The following is a 16,407-nucleotide window of genomic DNA, read 5'->3' as shown; positions in this document are numbered from 1 at the left end:
CCGCGCGTCCGCTTCGGACGTCGTCGTCATGTTCGGCGGCAAAGCCGCGAAGGCGGCGAAGCTCGCCGCGGAGGTCGGCCCGCTCGGCCCCATCGTGGACGACGCCATCGCGCGCGCGATGAAGATGGCGGGCCTGCGAACGTCCAACGGCGTCCCGCTCCAGATCCTCCTCGCGCACCTCGTCTTTGGTCTGTTCCTGTGCGCGTGCGTCTTTATCGCGTCCGCGGTGATCTCCCCGCGGCTGTTCCGCGCGGACATGGCGCGCTTGAAACCGAACGAGCGCAAGACGTGGCACACGAACGCGGTGACGTTCCTCCCCACGTTCGCGGTGACGTACTTCGCCGCGCCCGCGGTGCTCGCGTACGCGGGCCCGTCCGGGTCGTTCCTTCACGCGGCGACCGCGGACACGCTCAGAGGATGCGGGATATCGCTCGGGTACATGACGTGGGACCTGCTCGTGATGCTCTTGGACGCGCGGGATCAGATGCGCGCGTACGGCGGCGCGTCGCCGTACGTCCTGTTCTTGATACACCACACGCTCTCGCTCGCGGCGTGGCCGTACGCCGTCACCTCGGGGCGTTGCGTGTACTTCGTGAACTACTTCCTCGTCTCCGAGGTGACGAACTTTAACATGTCCCTGCGGTGGTTCCTCATGAAGTGCGGGAAGGAAGGCGGGAGGGTGTACTTCTGGAACGGCATCCTGTGGATCCCTCTGTTCTTCACGATTCGGATCGCGGTCATCCCGCGGTTAGTCACCGCGTATTTCGCGGGGGACTGGAGCGAGCTCGGCGCGAACGAGACATGGGCCGCGCGGCTGCTCTTGCCGGTGCCGATCCTGTTGAACGTGTACTGGTTCTGGTTGATCGCGAGCACCGCGATCAAGTTCTTGGCGACCGGGTCGGAGACCGGGGTGAGGAAGGATGCACTCGAGACGAAGAAGGACGAATGACGGCGCGGGGATCGGGAAGAGGAGTAGGAGGATCGTTAAAACGTAAACGCGGCGGCGGCGGGACTCTTCATAGCTTTTTTTATTTTTTTGCGCGTGCCGCGCAGCGCGTGTATTACAACGCGACGTCGATTCGCATCGCGTGGACCCAATCCCAATCATCACGCCGTCTCCTCTTTCCTCGCCCCCGACACGAGCAACAACTTCTGCAGACTCTGCTCGGAGAAGTCGCTGATCTGCTCGCAGTACTGGTTCACCTGGTTCGCGATGAGAAACGCCTCCAGCCGCGACGGCTCGCTGGCGGATTTCGCCGCCGGGTTGTTCGGGTCGTCCTCCTCCGGAAGAAGCTCCTGCCCCGCCGCTTGACGCGCGGCGTTCTCCTGCTTCCGCTTCGTCATCCACTGGCTCGCTATCAGCTGCTGGCGCGCGTGTTGGCGCATGTAGTACGAAAACTTCTGCTGCTCCGCGCTGAGATCGTCCATGCACTCGGAGAGAAACTCCAGGGATTTCTCCAGGAACGGATTCGTGGACATCGACAGCCGGTCGAGGTCGGACTGCGTCACGCCCGCGACGTCCTCGCTCGCGACCTCCTTCGTGAGCTCCCCCATCACCGCGCTCACCAGCGCGCTGTTGCTAATCTTCAACGGCACCTCGCACACGATCTCCGCCCAGGATATCGACTTGTCCGCGAGCTTCTCAAACGTGAACTCGCCCGCTTTGTGAATCTTCAAAAACTTCTCCGAGAGCCTCAGCGCCTTCAACCCGAACGTCCCCGTGCTCGCCGCCCTCGTCGGGTCGTACACGACGCACACGCACCGGTTGATGTTCTCCTGGTACGCCAAAAACGTCTCGATGAGCTCCTCGGTGTAGAACGACCCGAGGTACGTGGACTGGTACCACCCCACCGTGTTGTTGTCCACGTTTATCTCTCGCAAGCAACGCATCATCTCGAGCTGGTAGTTCGCGCCCTCGTCCAGGGCGTCCGCGTCCGCGAGGTCAGCCTCCGCGGTCGCGCGCGTCGGCGCGTTCGGGAACGGGAAGCAGTCCGTCACCTCGAGCGTCGCGCCGATGTCCAGGCCGAGGAGCTGCCCGGTCACGAGCGCGGGGGATTGCTCCGTGCAGTGCTTGACGATCTTCATGACGACCTGCGATCGGACGCGTCGGAGGAGCGGCGGGGGACGGGGGCGGGGGCGGGGGGGGTTCAGGCGTCAGCGACGCGCGCGACGACGACGACGACGATGTGGGAGAGGAGCGCGGGAACGACGCGCGCGGAGGGAGGCGGCGGCGGCGCGATCGCTTCGCGTCGCTCGCGCGCGAGAGGGCGCGGCGGAGGATCTTTTCTGAGGGCGGGTCTGAACGGGTCTCGCGGTGCCTTTCGCGCGCGATCGAGCGGTCGCGCACCTGGCCGTCGATCTGGACGGAGCGCAGCGGCGTGTCCGCGTCGCCCCCGGGCTTCGCGCCCATGCTCTGCGCGAAGTTCATGACGTGTCGCGCGCGGTCGGAAGAGGAGGTCGAGAGCAGCCGCCATCTTCCTAAAACCCCACTAAACCGGTCGGTCGTCGCGGTCGGTCGGACTTTGGGAGTCGTTGGAGCGGACGAACAAACGCCCGGGTTGTTTGAAACGCAACGACACTATCGCGCGCGCGCGTCTCGACGAGAACGATGGCGCGCGTTCACGCCCTCGCGCTCGCCGCGGTGGCGCTGCTGTGCACCGTCTCCGTCGCGAACGCGGCGACGACCGTGACCGCCTTCGCGGTGCGTCCAGACCCCGACGTCCGCGCGCGTCGTTGTCGTCGTTGTTGCCATTCCTTTTTTTTTCTCTTCTTTTTCGCCCGCGACGACCGCGCGCGCGACCCGCGCGCTCTCTCTCCGCGACGCTCATCGCCGCCCCACCCGTCCTAATCTAATCGTAGGTCGAGGGCAACTGGGCGAACTCGTACTGGGGCACCCCCGACAACGTGGCGACGAAATGCGGCACGACGACGAACATGTTCGACCCAGTCGGGGCGGAATGCAAGGCGTGCCCGACCGGCTACAGCGTCCGCCCCGACGGCCTCGAGTGCGAGGCCACGCGCACCTCGGGCGCCATCCAGATTTTCGGCTCCGGGACGACACCGTATCGGACCACTCTCAGCTGCGCCCCGAACGCGGTGTCCTGGGACGGAACCACGTGCCTGACGTGCGACAATACTGCCGCTAACGCGGTGATCTCGGGTAGTACCGTGGCGTACACCGGCACCACGGGGACCGCCACGAACGGCGAGTGCGTCTGCGCCGGTGCTGGCACCATGATCGTCGAGTTCGACGCCCTTGGCCAGCGCCTTAAGGACGGGTTGGGCAAGCCGACGAAGAATTGCGTGACCGCGACGGAGGACCCGTCGGCGAAGGGTAGGGCCTTCCAGTGCCCGTGGTCCTCGACAGACGCCACCACGATGGTGCAAAAGACCGCGGGGGCGGGTTCAACGGACCAAAACCTGTGCACGTGCTCGACGCACGGCTCGGCCAACTGCTTGAGCGGTCAATTGTCGACGGCTTACTCGGGCGCGGTCGCCACCGCGCTCTCGGTGACGCTCTCGTCGTCCTCGTACCAGATTTCCTACACCGATCTCGGCGCGTCCTCGAGCTCGGTCACGGCGACGAGCGCGTACCTCACCTCGAACCTCACCGCGATGGCGGGCGACTGCTACTACTACGCGAACCGAACCGCGTGCGACTCGCTGACGAACATGTGCGTCTTGACGATGTACGACACGACCTCCACGGCGTGTTCGATGTATTCGGCGCTCGTCACCTTGCGCAAGGCGAACGTGTACCACAGCACGCTGAGCCCGTCCGTGGGGTGGTCCGAGACGATGCCGTGGCTCTTCTACGACACGACGAACGACTACCTCACGCGTACGGACTTCGCGTCCACGGCGAGCTTCAAGGCGCCGAGCGACACGGCGTCGATCGCCAACCTCGTCTTCGTGCTCTCGATCACGACGCTGAGCGGGCAGTGGCTCGGGTTCCGCGAAGTCGGGAGCTGGCTTCAGCTCTGCGGCGGGAGAGAAGACGACATCGAGGAGTGGACGCGCATCGGGACGAACTACTACAACGACTGCACGATGAGCCTCGCGGAAGTGCTGACCGCCGCGCGCGTGTTCGGGACGTCCGCTGACCAGGCGAAGGAGACTTTGTTTTACGACTTGTACGTGCAAGACCTCGCCGGGAGCGCGGCGACGGCGTCGACGTGGCCGGAGGATCTGTACCCCGTGCCGATCAAGGTGACGAACATCGCGGTGAACTCGAACGCCGCGAGCACGGACGACCTGTACGTCCGACGGTTCTTCATGCTCGACGAGACAGCCGGCGTGGAAACCTGGGGCTCCACCGCCGTCGGTATCACGTACGCCGCGACGCTGGAGTTTTCAATCACGCTCCAGTCCGAGGACGTCACGAAGATGTACGCCCCCGTGTTGACGGTCACGTACGCCCAGCGCGTGCCGAGCTACGCGTACACGACCGAAGAGTCCATCTCCTTCCGGACGACGTACAGCGACGCCGGGATCACGTTTTGGAGCACGTGGGAAGATTTGATGATCTCCATCATGGTCATCTTTGGCGTGCACTGGATGACGCGCGTCGTTCGCACGTCGAGAAGGAGGCAAGTCCGCGACCAAGACACGATGGCGCTCGTGTCCGGGATTTGCACCGCGGCTGGACACGTCAGCGCCGGGTTCGTCGTCGTCCTGCTCATGGCGGGCGGGTACTGGTTCATCTTTTTCAAGTGCCAAGAAGACCCATACACGATGATCCCCGTCGATTCGGACACCAACGTGAAGCTGTTCAAGGAGCTCCTCGTCGTCGCCGTCTCTCTCGCGTCCGTGTCCATGGCGCACACGCTGTACTGGCAGTGCAACTACGACGTGTTCTTTCTCGATTGGGAAAAGCCGCGGACGACGACCACGGCGGGGGGCAAAAACACGTCCACGCCGGTGTCGGCGTGGAGGCAGTTCTTCATCGCCAACGAGTGGAACAAGATCCAATCGAAGCGACTCACGAGCCGCCCGCTGACGTTGCTTTTCATGATCTTGTTCCTCGAGGGGTTGAACTACAAAGGCCTCGCGGTGATCGAGCCGACGTTGAACACGGACGAATACCTGTACTACCAGGTCCAATCCGTGATGCTGCGGTACGCCCTCGGTGCGGGTCTCATGATCCTCATCGCGATCGGACAGATGGTTTACAAGATCGTGTTCTATCACAACTACGTGCAGAGCCCGATGCAGCAGTTCATCGACCTCCTCGCGACGTCGAACGTCTCGATCGTCATCTTGGACGACGAGTGCTCGGGGTATTACATCCACGGCCGGTCGCAGATGGCGTTCGCGGACACGTCCATGGCGGAGCTGTGTCACCAGTTTAGGAAAGAAGAAGAGATGCAGGTTGGCGCGAGAGGGTTAGTACCCGCGGCGACGACGGAGAAGCTCGCGGAGAACCAGTGCTTCGAGATGTTCATCACGAAGGAGTTGCGAATGGCGTACGAGAGCAAACTTCTGTCGAGGATCAAAGAGTCCGTCGCCGTGTCGAGCGTCGGCGGCGGCATGTTCACGCGCGCGATGTCGAGGATGAACTCCAACTCGTGGGGGAACAACAACAACAACGTGAACGGGTACGGCGGCGGGTACGGGAACGCCGGGTATGGGAACGCGGTCGGCGGCGGTATGGTGAACCGCCCGAGCGCGATCGCGTCGGACGCCACGATCGCCGCCGCGGAGGAGATTTCCGACATTTTCAAACAGCTCATCAACTTCACGGAGGCAAACGCGGGGTCGTTCGTGCTCGAGAGGCCGTTCATGGACAAGTTCACGGACATGCCCCCGGAGTCGGTGAGCATGATGCAAGGCGCGTCGCCGATCTTTTACCACGACTTTAAGATGGCGTTCACGCGGGTGTTGTTTTACGGCATCGAGTGGCAGCTGTTGATCTTCGACGTGCTCGTGTTCACCGCAATCGACATGGAGGTCACGTCGTTCGCGATCGCGGCGTTCTGCACGTGGGTCGTCGGCATGGGCGTGGACGTGATTCGATCGACGTGGGGCGAGATCAACATCTCGCGGAAGAGCCTCATCGATCAGCGGTTTTTAATTTAAACGCCGACGCGGCGGTCGCGGCCGAGGAGGAGAGGCGAGAGGACGGACGACGCGCACGTCGGGATAGCGCCCGGCGGCGACGGACGTTCCTCTGCACTGTACATATCGAACATCGGAGGTAATACTCTCGAGAGGAAATATAAGTTTATACTTCAGTTAACTTCTTGACACCTTCCGCGAGCGCTTCTACCTGCTTCTACTTGTAGCACAAGCACAACCTGACTCACACAGCTGTCCACTTGATCAAACACTAGTGAAACCTCAGATTGTCCTTTCGCGACGTGCAGAGCGCGACGCGCGCGAAGGATGGCTCGCGCGTCGTTCTTCCTCACGAAGACGGACGAGGACAGCATCCGACGGCACCAGCGGAAGAACCTCGCCGTGTTGATCGCGCTCGTGCTCGTGGACGTCAGCGCGAACGCGCGTCTGTACTTTGGGCGCGAGAAACGCTTGGGCGAGCTCCCGCGCGAGATCTCGCGATGGACGTCCGCGGCGACGTTCAAGGACGGCGTCGGCGACCTCCTCGCGCTCGTGTTCTTCCGCGTCGTCTTGTACGCCTCCGCGGGCACGCTCGCGGTGACGCTCGGGAAGCAGCGGAACAAAGGCCCGCCGCCGCCGGCGAAGCGACCGCGACGGCGGCGACGAAGGGGACGGGATCTCGCCCCGGGGGATGACGACGACGACGCCGACGCCGACGACGACGCCGACGCCGTGGACGCCCCCTTGCTCGGCGCCGACGCCGACGACGCGGACGACGACGCCGACGCGACGACGACGCCGACGACCCTCAGCGTCGGGGACGCCCCGAACGACGCCTCGACGTTCGACCCGAACGACTTCGCGCCGAGCGAGGAGGACCAGAGGCACAACCAGCGCGCGGTGTTTCGAAGAAACGTCGTCGTAGAGCTGACCTTCTTGCTGTGCATCGCGATGCAAGCGTACGTCGCCGTGAAGACCGTGACGTTTTACTACGCCCCGCGCAAGACGCTGCAGACGGTCCTCCTCATGTCGCTGAGCATCGCGTGCGTGAACGCGCAGTCCGTGTACCTCAGAGCCTACGTCGCGGCGTGCACGGTGCGAACCGGCGTGCTTCGGAAAGACTTCCACGCGCACGAGCTACAGTTCCACGACCGCGTCGTCGGGCACGTGTGCGATATGTGCGGGTTACGGCTCGTCGCCGGGAGCAAAGGACTGCGGTTCGGAGGGTTCCGGTGCAAGACGTGCGATTTCGACTGTTGCATGCGGTGCTTCTGTCGGAAGGACCGGAACACCGCGGAGGGCGGCATACGCGGCGACAAGGGCACCAAGGCGGACCAGGAGAGGACGCCCGCGGAGTACCTGTGGCGCGTGTTGGGGCTCGCGAAGCTGGAGTGGCAGCTGCTCGCGTGCGCGATAGGGCTGACGCTCGTGACGTCCGTCGCCGCGCTGTTCGTGCCGCACTTTCAAGGCGCCGCCATCGACGCCGCCATCGCGTCGGATAAAGAAAAATTCCACCGCCGAGCCGCGCTCTTGCTCGCGTCGTCCATGGGCGTCGCGCTGTTCAGCGCGTGCAAGGGCGCGTGCTTCTCCCTCGTCGGGCGGCGGCTCGCGTTTAAAGTGCGCACCGGTCTGCTGAAGAACATCCTGAGCCAAGACATCGCGTACTTCGACTCGGTGAACACCGGCGATCTGCTCTCGCGGCTTTCGTACGACTGCACGAACCTCACGTCGCCGTGTAACACCGTGATGTCCTTGGCCGCGCAGAACATCGTCGTCATCACCGGCGGCCTCACGATGTGCTTCTACGTGTGCTGGCGACTCGCGATGGTATCTTTCGCGGTCGTGATGCCGATCACGTATCTCATCAAGCGGTACGCGCGGTGGTCGCAAACGCTGAACCGTGAGATCAGCGCGATGCTCGGCCTCGCGTCCAACGTCGCGAACGAGGCGCTCGGGAACGTCCGGACCGTGCGCGCGACGAGCTCGGAGGACGTGGAGTTCGCGAGGTACGAAGAGCACGCGCGGGCGGCGCTCGTCGCGGGCGTCAAGGACGCGTTCGGCGGCGCCGGGACGGTGGCGCTGACGAACCTCCTCGAGCTCGGGACGTCCGTCTTGATCCTCTGGCTCGGCGGCGGGATGACGATGGAGCGCCCGGACCCTCGACTCACGATCGGCGCGCTGATCACGTTCCAGCTGTACTTCAACGCCGTCACGAGCTCGTACACCGCGCTGTCGAACTGCGTGACGAGCTTGGTGCGAGCCGCCGGGAGCGCGTCTCGGGTGTTTTCGCTGCAGGACAACCTCCCCGACATCGCGCCGCGGTCGGGCGCGACGTTCGCGCCGAGCCGGGCGCGCGGCCCGGCCGTCGCGCTCGAGAACGTCACGTTCTGGTACCAAATGCGCCCGAACAACATCGTGTTGCGCGGCATGAACGTCGTCATCCCGGGCGGGTCCACCGCGGCGCTCGTCGGGAAGAGCGGCGGCGGCAAGACCACCGTCGTCTCGTTGCTTCTGCGGTACTACGACGTGAAAGGCGGCGCCATCACGCTCGACGGACGCGACATCCGGTCGCTCAACCTCGCGAGCGTGCACCGCCACGTCGGCCTCGTCATGCAAGACACGCAGATGTTCAACCGCACGATCGCGGGGAACATCGGGTACGGCGTCGCGGAGGAGGACGCGACGGAGGAGGCGATCGAAGCCGCGGCGAGAAAGGTGCGTTCTGTACACAAGTCCCCATACGACCCCGTTTGCGTGGTGAACGCCGTTTCTTAAGGACTTTTGCCGGCGCATCTCTCCGCCCATCCCTCGCTTTCAATACCCGCCCTCGTTGCCTTTCAACTCCACCTGACGCCTTTCAACTCCACCCCGACATTCGCTCGTATGGAACGACCCTCAGGCCAACGCGCACGACTTCATCGCCGCCATGCCGGACGGGTACGAGACGCGGTTGGGCGAGCGCGGGATACGGCTCAGCGGCGGGCAGCGGCAGCGGCTCGCGATCGCGCGCGTGTTTCTTCGGCACCCGCGGTTGTTGCTCCTGGACGAGGCCACGAGCGCGTTGGATTTGGAGTCCGAGGCGGCGGTGCAGAGCGCGTTGGATCGGTTGCTCGCGCTCGGCGGGCGGACGGCGGTGGTCGTCGCGCATCGTCTCAGCACGGTCAGGCACGCGGATCGGATCAACGTCATCGCGGACGGGGAGGTGGTCGAGGGCGGGACGCACGAGGAGCTCGTCGCGAGAGAGGGCGGCGTCTACGCCGGTTTGTTGTCGTTGCAAGAGCGGAAGAAGAGCGAAGTCATCGCGGAGTGATCCCGAGAGCGGCGAGCGGCGAGCGGCGACTGACTGACGACTCGCGAGACGACGACGGTGTGCTGTAGTTCTACCTCTATGGTCTGTATTGACAATCCAATCCAATCCAATCCAATCCAATCGATCGATCGACGACGCGGCGGCGGCGCGCGCGCTCCTCACCCGCGCGACGGCGGGGTCTCCCGCAGCGTCTTGATCGTCGACGCGCACATCTCGATAAACGCCAAGAGCTCGTGCGACTCGCTCAGCGACGCGCTCACCGCGAGGAGCGCGCGCGCGTCGGACATCTTCCGCGCGACCGTGTCCATCGTCGCGCGCGCGACGGCGTCGACGTTCACGCGCGCGTCGCACGCGTCCGTCGCCGTGGACGGCAGCGCCGTCGTCGTCGTCGTCGGCGGCGTCGGCGCGGCGTCCATCGCGACGACCGGCTCCGGGATCGTCGACGGCGACGATCCGTCCTTGAGCTGTCGGTAGAAGTCGATCCGCTCCGCCGGTCGAGGCGCGGGCGCGGCGTGCGTCGGCGACGACGCCTCGATCCCGGCGACGCCCTTGCCGTCTCTCTTCATCGCGGCCGCTTCCTCCGGGGACATGACGAACATGTCGTGCGCGACGCAGAAGCGCTTTCCCTCGCGCGAGCGCATGAGCGGCGTCTGGCAGCCCTCCACGGGGCAGTACTCCGCGAGCATCGTCCAGCCTTGGAGGAGCTTCTCCGCGATCGCGCTCGCGTTGTCGTCGTCTTTCTTGCCCTTGGCGGCCGCGGCGGGGTCGACCATGTCTCCGCGTGGATGGACGAAGGGTCTCGTGCGGCGGCGGAATGGACGTCGGACGGCTTCGCGAAACGTCGAAAACGAAGAAGGCGTCGAGCGAGCGTGAAAGGCCCAGCCGGTTGACGAGAACAGAACGAGACGAGTGCGGTTAAGGTTATGTACAGTGCGCGGCCGCCTCTGGCCGTCCCCACGCCCCGCCATCGTCTCACGCGCGGTTGTCCACGCCGTTCGCCGCGTCTCTCGCCTTCTTCCCGAGTGCGTCCACCTTCGTCTCGATCTTCCCGAGCGCGAGGCGAATCTCCCCGGTGTCGTCCGCCGTGACGCCGCGGCCTCTCCCGAGCGGAAACGACTCGAGCGTCTCGCCGCCGCCGCCGCCGCCGCCGGTCGCGTCCGAGAGGTCGATCTTCGTCGACGTCTCCGTCCGCGTGACGCGATTCGCGTTCGCATCTCCGGTCTCCGTGCCGTTCGCGGCGGCGTCCGCGGCCGCCGCGGCGCGCATGTCGTTCGTGGACGTCATTCGACGCGAGCGCGAGTTCCCGTCGACGTCGCGGCGGCAACTCGCGGCGCGTTTGCAGAGCACGCAGCAGCCGCACAGGACGACACACGCGGCGAGGACGATCGTCGCGCGCAGGAGGATCGCCTCCATCGTGAGGTTGCCGCTATCCAAAAGGTCCTTCTTCTCGCTCTTCGAGGGCGCGGTGTCTTCGGTGGACGATTCGTCTTCCGTCTCCGTCGGCGACGGCGGGCCGGACAACGCGGCGACGCCGCCGTCGTCGAGCGACGAAAAGTTGAACAGTCCGAGCGGGTCGTCCCCGAACACCGCGAAGTTTTGCTCGAGCCAGGACGTGTCGTCCGTCGCCGTGAGCGCGACGCCGCCGCTGCCGTCCTCGGTGACCGGGAGCCCGGTGACGTCGCCGATCATGCGCATGAGTTCCGCGTAGGAGAGGTAGCCGTCGGCGCCGGCGGCGGCGCCGTCGAACGGGATCCCGGCGATACCCGCGGGATCCGTCGCGTTCGATCCCTCCAGCGCGCTCGTAAACTCCCCGCGCGCGAGCGCGAGGACTTCCGTGACGCGATCGAGGAGCGCGACCGCGTTTTCCGGGGATAAATCGTCGACGCCGTCGCCGTCGGGCGTCACGCCGAGGTTGACGAATTCCAACGCGTTTCGCTGCGCCATCTCGATCGCGGCGCCGAGGAGGTCGTTAAACGACTGCCCCGTCAGCGCGCTCGAGTTCGTGCCATCGCCGCCGCCGCCGCCGCCGCCGCCTTCCGCGTTCGATGATAACGACGCGTTGAACTGCCCCTGAATGAACGCTCCCGCGGCCTCGAGCGACGACGCGAACAGGGCTTCGTACGCGGCGGCGGCGTCCGCGTCGGCGGCGACGGACGTCCGCATCCCTTCCACCCCCGCGTCGATCGCGGCGTCGATCGCGGCCGCGACGTCGACGGAGCCGAGGTCGAGCGCGGCGGTCCACGCGTCGAGCGCGGCCGCGAGCTCGGCAGCGGTCGCCGTGGACGTGCCGTTGCCGTCGGAGGACCCTGGCGCGGACATGGCGGCGACGGTGGCGAGCGCGCCGTCCCCCGTCGCGTTGAGAAGAAACTCCATCGCGCGCGCGGCGGCGGCTCGGCGCGCGGCGTCGAACGCGGTGCCGGTCGCGGTCACGGTCGAATCAACCGCGTCGCTCGCGGTCACGGTCGAATCCGCCGCCGCCGGCGGCGGCGGCGTCAGCGCAGTCTCGCGACGCGCCGCGATGTCGCGAAGGACGCCGCCGAACACCGTCGCCGCGGGGGCGTAGCTTCGAAGCGCCGCCGCGAGCGCGGCGGCGGCGACGCCCGTCTGCGCCGCGTCGCCGCCGCCGTCGGTCGCGGCGGCGGCGTCGTCATCGCGCGCGAGGGACGCGCGGAGGCGGTTGAGCAGCAGCGCGTTCGCGAGGAAGTTGCGCGACGTCTCCGTCGTGTCCGTCGCGTCCGTCGCGTCCGCGTCCGCGTCCGCGTCCGCGTTCGTCGCCTCGGGTTCGTCGCCCGCCGCGCCCGTCTCGGGGTTCGCTCCGCCGAGGAGGCGCCGGCGGCCGGCGGCGTTCGCCGCGCTCGCGGCCGCGCCGCCCCGCGCGCGGCCGCCAGCGCGCGCGGCGACCAGCGCGTCGGAAGCGAACAGCGCGTCCATGAGGCCGACGCTGCCGTCCGCCCCGGACGCGGTGGAGGACGCGCCCTTCGCGCGAATAAAGTCGCGCACGTGCGAAAAGTCGACGGAGGGACCGGCGTCGGCGCGCGCGAGACCGGGAGCGCTGCACAGCGCGCACAGCGCGAGCGCCAGGACGAGCGCGCGAGCGCTGATGAGGCGCGGCATGCCGATCTCGGCGAGCGAGCGATGCGTGCGCGGCGCGCGGTGGCGTCGTGCGGAGTGCGCGCCGCGGCGGGAGAGGCTCGGGGAGAGGAGGAGAGCTGCTGTGAGGGAAAACGCCGAAAACGCGCCTCGGGAGTGCCGACCGCCGACCCCGCGGGCCGCGTTTCCGTTCGCGCGCCTCCAGTCAGCGTCAGCATCACAACGACCCGGGCGGGGGCGCGGGGGCGCGGGCGTCGCGGCGCGCCACGATGCGCCCTCCTCGCGCCCTCCTCGCAGTTCGCGTCCTCCTCGCGCGCGTCCTCCTCCTCGCGCCTTGCGCCCTCCTCGTCGTCTCCGGCGTCGTCCGCGCGCAGGACGAAGATCCGTTCGTGTGCTCGGAGCAGTACATCGAGCTGTGCGAGGACAAGTGCACGCTCGACGGCGCGCGCGAGAAGAACCCCGCGTGCCTCGAGCACGAGTCGTGCTACCCGGACACGGGCGTGTGCTACGACCCGTGCGTGACGTATCAGGTGGCGTCGCAGAAAGACGTGGACGTCTTCGACGCGACGTGCGCGAACCGCATCGCGCGCGACGCCGCGGAGGCGCTGGTCGCGAGCTCGCACGCGTCCCCGCTGCGCGACCCGCCTACCGTCACCGCGGGGCCGTCCTCCGTGCCGTTCTCGATGTTCCGAAACGGCCTCGCGCACACCGGCAGGAGCGAGTACGCGGGGCCGTCGATGCCGAACGTGACGTGGACGTTTCACACGGGCGGGAGGGTGTACTCGTCCCCGACGCTCGCCAAGGATGGCACCGTGTACGTGGGATGCACGGATGGATTCGTGTACGGCGTGCAACGGAGCGGGGTGATCAAGTGGCGGTACCCGGCGAACGGGCCGGTGGTGTCGACCGCGGCGATCGGGAACCCGATCGGGAGCGACACGACGCTGTTCTTGGGGGGAGCGGACGGGACGCTGCACGCGGTGAGACGGACGGACGACCGGCGCTCGTCTCGACTCGGCTCGGATGGATGCTTTTTGGTTTTTTTTTGGTTTTTTTTTGGTTTTTCGGTTTCGGCGCTCCGCGGCGTTCCTTCGCGTCTTCGTCGTCGTCCACCCAAGTCCGCTGACGTTCGCGCGCGTCCGTTCGAATCCATCCGTTCGAATCCATCGCAGGTGAGCGCGAACTACGGGACGTCGAAGTGGTCGTACGTCCGCCCGCGTCTGCACTTGGGCGGCAAGTGGCAACTGCGCGCGCGGCGGCCCATCGTCTCCTCGGCGGCGCTCGCGCCCGAGGGCATCGTCTACATCGGCGCGGACACCGCGCTGTACGCCGTCAACGCCGCGACCGGCAGCGGCGGGTTCAGCGGGACCGTGAAGTGGGCGTACGAGACGCGCGGGCGGATCCTCGCGTCGCCCGCGCTGGACGGCCTCGGACGCATCTACGTCGGCACGATGGAGGGATCGATGTACTGCCTGAATCAGACCAACGGCGAACAGATTTGGCGGTTCGACGCGGAGGGCGGGCTGTACTCGTCCCCGTCGCTCGACGGCCACGGGCGGCTGTTCGTCGGCAGCGTGGACTCGTACGTGTACGCGCTCGAGTCCGTCACCGGCGGGTTGATATGGAAGTTTCGAACGTCCGCGGCGGTGTACTCCTCCCCGGCGATGTCCCCGGGGGACGCCGACGCGACGGTGTTCGTCGGGAGCACGGATTGGAAGTTGTACGCGATTCGCGTGAAGGACGGATTGCTCGCGTGGAACCAGACGTTGCGGTCGCCTTCTTCTTCTTCTTCTTCGTCTTCCTCGCCGCCGCCGCCGCCTCCGCCGCCTCCGTCGGGGTCTGGGTACGGCGACGGCGACGGCGACGGCGACGCGGCGACGACGCCGTACCTCGACGCTTCGCTCCGACGGAAAAACGAAGCCGCGGCGCTTCTCGAGAGCGAAGGCGTGTGCCCGCCCAACCTGGAGCAAGGCACGTCGGAGGAGCTCTCGTACCGGTTCGGATGGAACGTCGTCCTCCCGTGCGGCAGGGACACCGGCGCGGTCGGCGTCGTCGCCTCCCCGGTGTGGTCGCCGAACGGGTTGATCTACGTCGGGAGCTCGGACGCGACGTTTTACGCGTTGCTCGAGACCACGGGCGCGGTGGCGTGGACGCTGGAGACGGACGGCGCGATCGGGTCCTCCGCGGCGATCGACACGGACGGACAGCTGTACTTCGCCACGGACGCGGGGACGATATACCAGGTGGATAAACCGTACGTCGCGCCCGCGGGGTGAAGGGGGGACGGAAACACGCGTAGACGTAGAATGCCAGTAGAATGCTATCTCATATTGAGGGCTACAACATGATCTTCCCGTCCCGCAGCTTCGCGAGCGCTTTCTTCGCCTCCGCGGCGCCGCCCGTCGAGGAGTCCGATCCACCGCGCGCCGCTCGCGACGATTTCGCCGCGTCCCCTTTCGCGGCGACGCCACCACCGCGGCCGCCGCTCGCGAGACCGAACCATCCTCTTTTCCTCGAGAGCTCGTCCACGCTCGCGGTCAGGGTCGCGACCTCGTCCGTCAGCCTCTCCTTCTCCGCCGCGTGCTCGTCCTTCAGCTGCAGAAGCCGCACCGATAGCGCGACGGTGCTGTCGTGGAAGGTGTCGGGGTTGGGGGTGGGGGAGCGGGGAAGTCAAGAGCGCGAACGCCGAAAGCCGACGGGGCGCGGGGATCGCTCGACGATTGATTGGATCGCGAGGGAAGCGCGCGCGCGCGCGCGGGCGAGGGACGCACAACGCCGCCATCGTGATGTTCGCGACGCCGCCCTTCGACTTGAGGAACCGCCGCCAGAACGGCATCTGGAATTCCGCCTCTGCGGACATCGTCCGCGCGTCCGTCCGTGCGCGGCGACCGCGCGTCCCCGACTGCGCGTCTCGACAGAGAGGTCTCCCGTTGCACTGTCAGACTGTGACGAACTGAATGCTGCCAGATGATACGTGAGGTTATGGCCCGGTTATTTCGAGGCTCGTAGCTTTCGCCTGTGCCTCGCCGAGGGTGTCGTGGCTTTTCGTCGCCTCTCACTTCCTCTCGCGCGCCGCCACGCCGCGTCTCACACGGCGATCATGGTGAATAAACATGGAGTGAACCGGTACGGGAAGGGTAAGCCGTTCCTCGAGTGGTGCGCGGAGAACGGGGAGCGCGGCGAGAGGCTCGCCAACGAGTTCCGCGAGGAGCTGCCGACGGAGCTGACGTATGCGTCGAACAAGAAGGCGAAGTGGAAGTGCAGCAACGTCGAGTGCAAGCACGAGTGGCGGGCGTCGGTGGGCAACCGCACGAGGAGCGCCGAACCCACCGGGGTGTCCGAAGTGCGCGAATCGCATACCGCTGAGCAAGACGAACAACTTCCTCGTGTGGTGCGAGAAGAACGGCGAGCTCGGGAAGAAGCTGTCGCGCGAGTACGTTGACAAGGACAAGCCGCCGACGGCGGTGACGAAAGGGTCGGACTACAAGGCGAAGTGGAAGTGTTTGAAGTGCAAGCACGTGTGGCGGGCGAAGGTGAACCACCGCACGAACAGCGTCAAACCCAAAGGGTGCCCACAGTGCGCGAATAATGCGCCGGCGAGCAAGACGAACAACTTCCTCGCGTGGTGCGAGAAGAACGGCGAGCTCGGCAAGAAGCTGTCGCGCGAGTACGTCGACAAGGACAAGCCGGCGACGGCGGTGACGAAAGCGTCGAACTACAAGGCGAAGTGGAAGTGTGGGACGTGCTCGTGCGAGTGGCGGGCGACGGTGAAGGACCGCACGAGGAGCGTCAAACCCACCGGGTGCCCGGGGTGCTACGGGCTACGGCCTGGAAAGCGCCAGCGCGTCGACTGAAAAAACGACGACGACGACGACGACGACGACGACGACGAAACCGTGTAAAACGAACGACCATCGAACAACACCAACGCGCTCTTCTACCATCATATA

The 16,407-nt window shown here is 66.2% G+C and overlaps 8 protein-coding genes across 8 annotated transcripts; 5 read left to right on the top strand and 3 right to left on the bottom strand.

Moving 5' to 3' along the window:
- The first annotated feature begins 122 nt into the window (after positions 1 to 122).
- MICPUCDRAFT_49526 (uncharacterized protein) lies at positions 123 to 1,065 on the top strand. The gene has a single exon (XM_003057416.1). The coding sequence runs from the start codon at positions 125 to 127 to the stop codon at positions 947 to 949; it is 825 nt and encodes a 274-aa protein (XP_003057462.1). The 5' UTR covers positions 123 to 124; the 3' UTR covers positions 950 to 1,065.
- MICPUCDRAFT_49525 (uncharacterized protein) lies at positions 1,020 to 2,439 on the bottom strand. Its single transcript, XM_003056942.1, has 2 exons — positions 2,348 to 2,439; positions 1,020 to 2,091 (listed from the first exon to the last, which is right to left on the bottom strand). The coding sequence occupies exons 1-2, from the start codon at positions 2,426 to 2,428 to the stop codon at positions 1,108 to 1,110; spliced, it is 1,065 nt and encodes a 354-aa protein (XP_003056988.1). The 5' UTR covers positions 2,429 to 2,439; the 3' UTR covers positions 1,020 to 1,107.
- Positions 2,440 to 2,608: 169 nt separating this feature from the next.
- MICPUCDRAFT_46834 (uncharacterized protein) lies at positions 2,609 to 6,236 on the top strand (the record flags this gene model as incomplete). The annotated part of the gene is made up of 2 exons (XM_003057415.1): positions 2,609 to 2,701; positions 2,860 to 6,236. 2 exons carry the CDS (start codon positions 2,609 to 2,611, stop codon positions 6,076 to 6,078), a joined length of 3,312 nt encoding a protein of 1,103 aa, XP_003057461.1. The 3' UTR covers positions 6,079 to 6,236.
- A 1,081-nt stretch (positions 6,237 to 7,317) lies between these two features.
- On the top strand, positions 7,318 to 9,367 carry MICPUCDRAFT_15544 (ATP-binding cassette superfamily; the record flags this gene model as incomplete). The annotated part of the gene is made up of 2 exons (XM_003057414.1): positions 7,318 to 8,772; positions 8,957 to 9,367. 2 exons carry the CDS (start codon positions 7,318 to 7,320, stop codon positions 9,365 to 9,367), a joined length of 1,866 nt encoding a protein of 621 aa, XP_003057460.1.
- Positions 9,368 to 9,525: 158 nt separating this feature from the next.
- MICPUCDRAFT_56650 (uncharacterized protein) lies at positions 9,526 to 10,140 on the bottom strand (the record flags this gene model as incomplete). The annotated part of the gene is made up of 1 exon (XM_003056941.1): positions 9,526 to 10,140. One exon carries the CDS (start codon positions 10,138 to 10,140, stop codon positions 9,526 to 9,528), a length of 615 nt encoding a protein of 204 aa, XP_003056987.1.
- A 199-nt stretch (positions 10,141 to 10,339) lies between these two features.
- MICPUCDRAFT_38961 (uncharacterized protein) lies at positions 10,340 to 12,481 on the bottom strand (the record flags this gene model as incomplete). Its single annotated transcript, XM_003056940.1, has 1 exon — positions 10,340 to 12,481. One exon carries the CDS (start codon positions 12,479 to 12,481, stop codon positions 10,340 to 10,342), a length of 2,142 nt encoding a protein of 713 aa, XP_003056986.1.
- Positions 12,482 to 12,702: 221 nt separating this feature from the next.
- On the top strand, positions 12,703 to 14,733 carry MICPUCDRAFT_56648 (uncharacterized protein; the record flags this gene model as incomplete). The annotated part of the gene is made up of 2 exons (XM_003057413.1): positions 12,703 to 13,437; positions 13,630 to 14,733. Exons 1-2 carry the CDS (start codon positions 12,727 to 12,729, stop codon positions 14,731 to 14,733), a joined length of 1,815 nt encoding a protein of 604 aa, XP_003057459.1. The 5' UTR covers positions 12,703 to 12,726.
- A 954-nt stretch (positions 14,734 to 15,687) lies between these two features.
- On the top strand, positions 15,688 to 16,311 carry MICPUCDRAFT_56647 (uncharacterized protein; the record flags this gene model as incomplete). The annotated part of the gene is made up of 1 exon (XM_003057412.1): positions 15,688 to 16,311. The coding sequence occupies one exon, from the start codon at positions 15,688 to 15,690 to the stop codon at positions 16,309 to 16,311; it is 624 nt and encodes a 207-aa protein (XP_003057458.1).
- Positions 16,312 to 16,407: the final 96 nt, after the last annotated feature.

The sequence above is a fragment of the Micromonas pusilla genome, assembly GCF_000151265.4.
Source record: "Micromonas pusilla CCMP1545 genomic scaffold MICPUCscaffold_3, whole genome shotgun sequence".
In the NCBI taxonomy this organism is placed as follows: domain Eukaryota; kingdom Viridiplantae; phylum Chlorophyta; class Mamiellophyceae; order Mamiellales; family Mamiellaceae; genus Micromonas; species Micromonas pusilla.
The sequence above is the reverse complement of the archived record's forward strand: the minus strand, read 5'-3'. Positions and strand labels throughout refer to the sequence as shown.